This window comes from Primulina eburnea, chromosome 9 (assembly GCF_022965805.1).
Source record: "Primulina eburnea isolate SZY01 chromosome 9, ASM2296580v1, whole genome shotgun sequence".
NCBI classification, from domain to species: domain Eukaryota; kingdom Viridiplantae; phylum Streptophyta; class Magnoliopsida; order Lamiales; family Gesneriaceae; genus Primulina; species Primulina eburnea.
Genome location: NC_133109.1, coordinates 27,532,950 through 27,542,160, shown reverse-complemented (window position 1 = coordinate 27,542,160; position 9,211 = coordinate 27,532,950). Strand labels below are relative to the sequence as shown.

Sequence of the window (9,211 nt, the reverse complement as noted above, 5' to 3'; positions counted from 1 at the left end):
TATGGTCGCACTTATTTGCTCACTTTTCTGTTTATATTCTGATTTTTCTGCTGCTTTAAGAAATGATTCTTATTTGTTTGTTCTATGCAGAGGTATCTTCCGTATATTGGAGTGGGAAGATACAGTAAACGCACATATAATTTCAGGTCCAGGAGTTGTGGATGGATTGAAATTGAAGGTTAGGATGTTATGCTCACTTTTGAACAAGAGAGATACGAACTCTCTTTCATATCTCTAATTTAAACTCTACCTGTGACAGGGTTTACCTCGTGGCAGAGGACTGTTATTACTTGCTGAGATGAGTTTATCTGGCAACCTGGCCAAGGGTGGTTATACGGCTGCAGCTGTAAAAATAGCAGAAGGTCATGCAGACTTTGTAATTGGATTCATCTCCCATCAATCCTGCATCTTGGCCTGGTAGACCTGGAAATCCATCACTTATTCACGCAACCCCTGGTGTCCAATTGGTCAAAGGTGGAGATTCTTTGGGACAGCAATACAACACTCCAAGTTCTGCAAGTAAAATCCATTTTAATATAGTACTCCTTTACATTGTCTTAAGCAGAAACGTGCAAAAGGTAGTTTTTTTGGTTTTCTTTTTCCGTTAGTTTTGTAATGCAAATTCTAATACCAAGCTTTACTTTTGTATCTTATTATCAAGAAAAACAGCATTTTCATTGCCTATGAAATGGATTTTTCATAAGGGAGCAGTTTAGGAATTTGCAATTAGTAAGAAAAACAAGTCTTAATTTGTTGTGTACATCAAAGTTCGGTTGGATTCTATAGATGATGGAGATAAGAACTAGTCTTCTTTTTGATGTTTGCTTATTAATTGCAATATCTTAATGGAAAAGCCTACAAAACTGGCTCAAGACTTCCTGAACTAATTTCATGGCATTAAAGGTTATGTGATGGCATGCTTGATAAATGTTCGGTATTTCTTTTCTCATGAACTTCTCCACCTAAGACCAATGTTTTGCACGTCACGCTTTTTTTTTAATCTTTGGAGAGAACTGAAAAAAGCTTAAAAATCGATCCAATATACTGCACTACCAAATATTTGCATAATTTTTACTGGCCTCACGACAACAGGTCATTTCTGCGAGAGGCAGCGACGCGCGTTATCATTGTTGGCCGTGGTATAATAAAGGCAGCACGCGAGTACCGGCTTCAAGGATGGGACACATATATAGTTGCTGGATTGCAAGTAACAAATTTTGATTTGCGCCTTTCGCTTGCTGTTTTGACGCATCTCATCCGGGTAAAATTTCAAGAATTCGCGGTTGCACGACATCATCGGGGGGAAAAGCCTTAAACATGGCTTGACCTGGTTGTTTTCAAACATTAAGCATAAATGGCTGCATGTGTATGAAATCTCGTTTGAGCTTGACGGCCCTTTTTCTGATGCAGAATTCGACAACTTTTTATGATCGTGTCTTTTATAAACATATAATTTTTCATTTGATATTAATTAAAGCATCTATTTAGTCCCACTTTTTTACAATAGAATCAAAGACATAAGAACCATAATATTGAATTTAAATGGGAAAAAAATTTAAAAATTAATCTTTTTAATTATATAAGTTGAACATGAAGCACGAGTGTAGTAATATTAATTTGTCTCTTTTAATCCATGACTATGTACATTCGAAACGTAGCCATTTATTTAGTGATTTTTTTATTAATATTTTTTTTTGAGTAAAGGCATTTAGTGTAATTTTACACAAATGGATCAAACTTAGAGGTATTCAAACTTTGGTTAAAATCGAAAATCCAAATCGAAAAAACCGAACACTGAACTGAACCGAAAGTCGAATTTTGTAATTCAGATATAAATGTTAAAACCGAAGTTCATTTGGTTCAGTTTTGGATTATATATGTCAAAACCGAAAAAATCGAAATTTCATTAAATTAATAACTTTTTTATATTTTTATTTATATTATATATTTTGATATGATATCTAGTGAATGAAAAACCATTTTGAACAATTTTTAGTTGATTGTTGTTTGTTTAATTAGTTTAGACCTTATATTTAAATAGTTTACTAAGAAAACATATAGAAAGTTAACATATTATATTTTACAACATATTTATATTATTAATTTAAATAATTATACCAAAACCGAAATAATCGAACCGTTTTGGTAGAAAATCGAACCGAACCGAAGAAAAATGGTTCGGATTCGGATTATATATTTCTAAAATCGAAAATCGAAAAAACAGAAATAAAAAATCGAAAACCGAACCGAACCGAACCAAACCGACCGATGAACACACCTAATCAAACTTGTTAAAGATGTTTGATTTTGGGTCATGAGACATGCTCACAATATATTTGAATGTTTTCAATCTTACGTGAGAAGTTCAACTTTTTAAAAAAAAAAATCTGACCAAAATTATTTTTTAAGCCACTTCATTTTCGTACTTATATCACTATCTTCGTGTCGGTCACCCCTTCATTTTCGTACTTATATTAACAAGTGTCATTTGATATGAGATGAGTTCATGTATATTAAATAATTTTTTAAAATAAAAATCTAAAGATTATATTAAAATTACGAAGTTAAAAAAATTGATTTTTTAAAAATTAATTTTTATTGTATGGTGATATGACGATTTAAGAATTTAAAACTATAAATACTTTTCATTAATTAGGATATGTTAAATATAAAGGTACTAAAATATATTTATATAATATTTTTATGAAATAAATAAATAATTTTTATAGTTTGAGAAGATGGATGGATATCTTTTGTTAACATGACACTAAAGTTAACTGATCTAAATCTTTTGCAAAATGATAATTACGTCTCTCTAACCGATCTCAAATTGCAATTACGCTCTCCAATGCAAAATCTTCTTCTCCTTTCTACTGTACAGGCAATGATCGATGGTGTGTATATATATATATATACACACAAAAAAGTTCATGTGAAATTATTTTACGAGTCAATCATGTGATACAAAATTTTGACTCGATCCATGAAAAATGTTACTCCGAAATATTTTTTTACTACAGAAGTATTATTTTGGTTAGTTATGTTATAATAAAAAATTGTGTAACATGTACTGATTTGAATAAAAATATTATTTTATATCAAAATTACATTATGAAATATATATATATATATATATATATATATATATATATATGAGTCGAGTCGACCCGGTCGCTCAGAAAATGTGTGTATATGATATGTCAATTATTGTTATGAAAAATGACAAAGAAGTCACGTGATCAGAAAGCGTTGAGTGTAAGCCCGTGACCGACTGCACCATCTGCTCTATTTTCCCAAACGACAAACTCCCTTTTTCCTCGCAAAACTATCCACCAAGAATTCACGATAGAGTTTATTATTTGCACATCTTTTTTCATTAAATTTAATTCCCATACGAATTTATAATATCTTTTTTTAAAAAAATTCAATCGATGTTTTCGGCCATGCACAGTCAGGACAAATTGGGAGCTAGCTGCTAGCTTATCGGTTTGGCTTGAGCTTTGTTTCATTTCAAATTAAGTGTATATTTTATTTTAGACTAGTGTATTAATTATTTACTTATTCTAATATAAATAACAGGTAAACCAATCGAGCATGAGTATTATAGTTTCATATTTATGGTTGGTTTATAAAAACAAAAAAAAAAAAAAAAACACACATGAAGGCAGTCTGTAAGCTGATAGCCTAAATTGAATTTTGATCTATGGTGTAAATGAACTGAGTCGGTAATTTATTTGGATTTTAGTTTGTCGAATTCGAGTCGATCTCGAACTTGTTTGAACTTTTTTTTCGAGTTGAATTTCAGAATTATTTTATTTGATAGTTTGCGTGTTTTTGCGAGCTTTAATATTTTAGTTAATAAAATATTAAAGCTCGCAAAAGCTATAAATATATTATATTAATAAAATATTAAAGCTCGCAAAAACACGTAAAATATCAAATAAAATAATTTTTATATATATAAATTTCGAGCTTTTTCAAGTACTTATTTTCGAGCAATAATTCAAATAGTTTGCGAATATGTTCGAATCTTTCGAGCCGAACTCGAACTACAGCTTTAATTCGAATCAAATTCAAGCCAAAAGTTTTAAAATTTTCGAAATTCGAATCGAACTCGAATATAACTATTTCGGGCCGAACTTGAGCCTTCAAATTTTCGTCATATTCGACTTGATTTGGTTCGTTTACACATCTAATCTTAGTGCGCTAACATAACAAGTACTATTTTGCATGTTTAGCCTTTTTTCGCAACAGTGCTTATATGACATCAATTCTTGTTGATACGATGTTGAATATTGTTGATGTTACGTCAAATATTATTGATATATCCGGTGTGATGTCGGTATTCTATCAGTGAAAATAATTGTATTAAAAATGCTTTAAGAACTATTTTTTTAAATTAATCAGAGAATCAAAATATAATTTTAGCCAACTTATAAGATTTCCATATTTCCAGTTTAATATTTATTAGTTATATATAAAATGTTACCATTTTAATTTTTACCTCGACATTTTTTTTCACGTCGACATTTTTTTTCACCATTAATCCAAATAGATATTTGTTTTTTGCTTCTAATTTCTTCAAAACCAAGAGGCAACAACTAGATATTAAAAAATGCTAAACAAACCCATTGTAAAATATCCACTAGACAAGATTAGATTTTCATATAAACTTTCAAAAACAACGACTAATATATAGTTTCGCGCATTAAATAATATCCCATCGTTGTTTCACATACGATATTCGACTCAAATTCTATAAATGATTAGATATATACATTAATTAACCCAAATAGTACTCCAACTCATCTATAAATTCAAAAGTAGCATGATTCTGATCACTCAAAACTAGCTAAGCTCACCAATGGAGTACTCATCCATTATCATCTTCTTCTTCTTCCTTTCCATGTCTTGCAATGCTGCATTCGATCCTTCTTGTTCTTCAGATTCAGACCTGTCAATATTCCACATTTATGGCAAATGCTCACCCTTCACACCTCCCAATGAAGCTTCCTCATGGTTCAGCACAGTCATGAAAATGGCCTCAAATGACCCAAAAAGGCTCTCCTATTTGTCTTCCCTAGCCGTCCAACAGCCCACCAGTGTCCCCATCGCCCCCGGCCAAGTTATAAATGTCGGCAACTATGTCGTCCGGGCGAAGATCGGAACTCCGGGCCAGCTCATGTTCATGGTCTTGGACACCAGCAATGATGCTGCATGGATCCCATGCAGCGGCTGCGTGGGATGCTCCTCTACCATGTTCGACACCAATACGTCCTCCACGTTTGGGTCGTTGGACTGTTCCTGCGTCTGAATGCACCCAAGTCAGCGGAACCTCGTGTCCCACCGTCGGCTCGGGTTCCTGCAACTTCAACCGGTCGTACGGGGCCGCATCCTCGTTCACGGCCACGCTGTCGCACGACATCCTGGGCCTCGGCAAGGATGCTATCCCGAACTACGCTTTCGGATGCATCAACGCCGTGTCCGGCGGGTCTATCCCGCCCCAGGGGTTATTGGGTCTTGGTCGAGGCTCCCTCTCGTTGCTCTCTCAAACTGGGTCCCTCTACTCCGGTGTGTTTTCGTACTGTCTGCCTAGTTTCAAGAACTACTACTTCTCCGGGTCGCTCAAACTCGGACCCTTGGGTCAGCCGAAGAACATCAAAACCACCCCACTTCTCACCAGCCCTCACCGGCCATCGCTATACTATGTGAACCTCACTGGCGTCAGTGTCGGCAGGATCAGCGTCCCCATAGCTCCGGAGCTACTCGCATTCGACCCCAACACAGGCGCCGGCACCATAATAGACTCTGGCACGGTGATAACCCGGTTCGTCCAGCCCGTGTACACCGCCATCAGAGACGAATTCACGAAGCAAGTGAAAGGGCCTTTTAGCTCATTGGGGGCTTTCGACACATGTTTTGCTGCGACCAATGAAGAAGTAGCACCAACAATCACATTGCACTTTTCGGGGCTGGACATAAAGTTGCCAGCCGAGAATACTTTGATACACAGTAGCTCGGGTTCTCTGGCTTGCTTGGCTATGGCGGCTGCACCAAATAATGTGAACTCGGTGTTGAATGTGATAGCCAATTTGCAGCAACAAAATTTGAGGATTTTGTTTGATACTGTCAACTCTCGTTTGGGTATTGCTCGTGAGCTTTGTAATTGATTAACTAGGCTTGTATTTTAGTTTTGATGTTCTCTTGGTCATTGTCAATGTTTGTTAAAACGAATAATGATGTCTTTTGATTACATCATTGACAGTGCTTTGGAAAACCTTGTGTCCATCCAGCCCCCACATGGCTGCATATATATATATATATATGAAAAATGTCTTTGAACATTTAGATTGTAAAAGTTTTATTTAGCTCCAAAACTAGCAGACTCCTTAGTTGAGTGCTTGAAGCTTGAAGATTGAAATCAAGGTCTCAAGTTCGAATTCCACGAAAGTTTTCTACCGTAGTTTGAGCCTGAGGGCCAAAAATACTAGTGCGGTTTGTAGGCTACTGCACATATCTGGGGCTTACCCGGTGCACACCCAAAAGCGTGGTTTGAGCCTGAAGGAGAGATTTAGACCCACAAAAGCAGGAACGAGTATATTTTAGGAACACGGTCTAATTCCATTGAATCTATTCGAACCAACGATGTTTAAAATTCCGTATATACATAATTATGTCCGTGCCTCTCCCTTGTCATTCCAAATTTCCATCACCCAAACTTCCTCCAACCACTATCTATTAATTTTTAAAAAAAATCCACTATCTATTAATTTGCTTGTTCCCACTTACATTTTTCTGTTAGTTTTCTCAATTTCTGTCTTTAATTCATTTCTATCGTACTAAAATGTTGGGAGAAATGGATACTGGTTAAAAAGATGCGATCACTTACACTCTAAACAAATTTTAGAGTGGAAATCGAAACAATGGAAGAGAGGGTTTTTTTAACTCGATTTATTGCAACTTGGTAGGATTGAAATACATGTATAAAAGTTTTTGAAACGAGACAGTGATAGACATACCAAGAGGCCGATTGGATAAGGCTGCCAACTTTGTGCAGTATATTGTACAGCTTCCGTGCTAGGGCTGTGCTCGGCCCTAAGCGTCAAGCAAGAAGTAGCTCTGAGCCTCGGACGGTGCATGATGTTAGAATTTTTCTTAAAAAATTATGTTTTTGCACATATATAAACATGGTAATCAATATGCGAAAATAGATCGAGTTTTACCTCTGACCATTGAGAATTTTTGATTCTTCATTTTTCTTCTCGGTTGAAGCCTTCTAAGCACTTCACCTTCTCGATAAATTGTGTATATTTCTTATGAGGTGTGTGTGCTTAGGGACCTCAATCGCTCTATTTATAGGCGTTTTCTCATACCATCGATGAGTGTATCGGGAGCCGAGATTCAGAAGAAGAAACGTATACGTATCTCAAGTTTCTAAAGTTAAGCACGTTAGTCAAAATATGTAGGCAATGGTCGTCGTCAATTCCTACACGATACTTCTTTTAACATGTGTCATATTTTTTATATTCTCCCACTTGACACATATATCTCTTTTACCATAGGAGAAAACAAAATACATGAATCATGGCGATATGTTGTCTTAAAACGAATATTATCTTCCATGAATTACAATGCATTATGCCTCTCAAATCTGTATAACTTAATGAATAAACCAAATTTTTATTCGAGGTCCAATTTTATTGATATTTCTCAAATCAATGAATGTGTACACAACAAATATGAGAAAATATCGCATCATAGTTTCATTAAATTTGTCCTTACAACAAAATTACATAAAGGAACCAAGTTCCATTATTTCTGTATGATCCTTAAATTTCCCATTTTTTCTGTATGATCCTTAAATTTCAATGGTGGCATGCCATTAGTCAAAGGATCTGCAATCATCAATTCAGTGCTAATGTGCTCGATAAGTAACTTCTTATCTTTAACACGTTCTCTTATGGCTAAATACTTAATGTCGATGTGCTTGCTTCGACTACCACTTTTGTTATTTTTAGCCATAAAAACAGTAGCTGAATTGTCACAATATATTCTTAATGACCTAGATATAGAATCCATCATTTCAAGCCTCGAAATGAAACTTTTCAACCATTCACCATGTGAGGTTGCCTCAAAACAAGCTACGAACTTAGCTTCCATAGTGGAAGTAGCAATCAATGTCTGCTTTGCATTTCTCCAAGATACAGCTCCACTAGCTAGCATGAAAATATATCCTGAAGTGGATTTTCTTGAATCAATGCAACCAGCGTAATCTGAATCAGAGTAGCCAATTACTTCCAAATTCTCAGTTCGTCTGAACATAAGCGTATAATATTTGGTCCCTTGAAGGTACCTCATGACTTTCTTTGCAGCTTTCCAATGGTCTAAACCTGGACTACTCTGATATCTTCCCAACATCCCAACAATAAATGCAATTTCAGGTCTAGTGTAAACCTGAGCATACATCAAGCTTCCGACAGCAGAAGCATAAGGAATGTTTCTCATTTGTTCCCGCTATAGATCATTCTTTGGGCATTGGCTCAAATTGAATTTATCGCCTTTCACAACGGGAGCTATACTTGGTGTACAATCTTTCATCCGATATCTTTCTAAAACTTTGTTGATATAGGTTTCTTGAGACAGACCTAGAATCTCTTTAATTCGATCTCTATGTATCTTAATGCCAATTACATAAGATGCATCACCCATATCTTCATATCAAAGTTTTTAGAGAGAAATTGTTTCACCTCATATAACAAACCCTTGTCATTGGTTGCAAGTAATATATCATCCACATATAGAATAAGGAAACAAATCTTGCTCCCATTGACCTTCTGGTATATACATTGATCCATGGGGTTCTCAACGAATCCGAATGAAGAGACAGCATCATGAAATTTTAAATATCATTGACGGGAAGCTTGTTTCAATCCATATATAGATTTCTTAAGCTTACAAACCAATTGCTCGCCATTACTAGAGAAGAAGCCTTCAGGTTCTTTCATATAAACCTCTTCCTCTAGTTCTCCATTGAGAAAAGTTGTTTTCACATCCATTTTTTGTAAATCTAAGTCAAAATGTGCAACTAATGCTAGAATGATACGAAGAGAATCTTTTTTAGATACATGAGAAAAAGTCTCCTTGTAGTCGATTTCTTCCTGCTGAGTGAATCTTTTAGCAACGAGTCTTGATTTATACCTTTCAATGTTGC

At 35.1% G+C, this 9,211-nt stretch overlaps 1 protein-coding gene and 1 long non-coding RNA gene across 2 annotated transcripts; both read left to right on the top strand.

Moving 5' to 3' along the window:
• Nucleotides 1-41: 41 nt before the first annotated feature.
• On the top strand, nt 42-1,175 carry LOC140840484 (uncharacterized). Its single transcript, XR_012120004.1, has 3 exons — nt 42-178; nt 260-519; nt 1,093-1,175. It is a non-coding gene; the product is annotated as an uncharacterized lncRNA (long non-coding RNA).
• Nucleotides 1,176-4,774: 3,599 nt separating this feature from the next.
• Nucleotides 4,775-6,277, top strand: LOC140841422 (aspartyl protease AED3-like). Its single transcript, XM_073208825.1, is given in 2 exon segments — nt 4,775-5,305; nt 5,307-6,277. Coding segments are annotated over 2 exon segments (1,305 nt in total). The 5' UTR covers nt 4,775-4,864; the 3' UTR covers nt 6,171-6,277.
• Nucleotides 6,278-9,211: the final 2,934 nt, after the last annotated feature.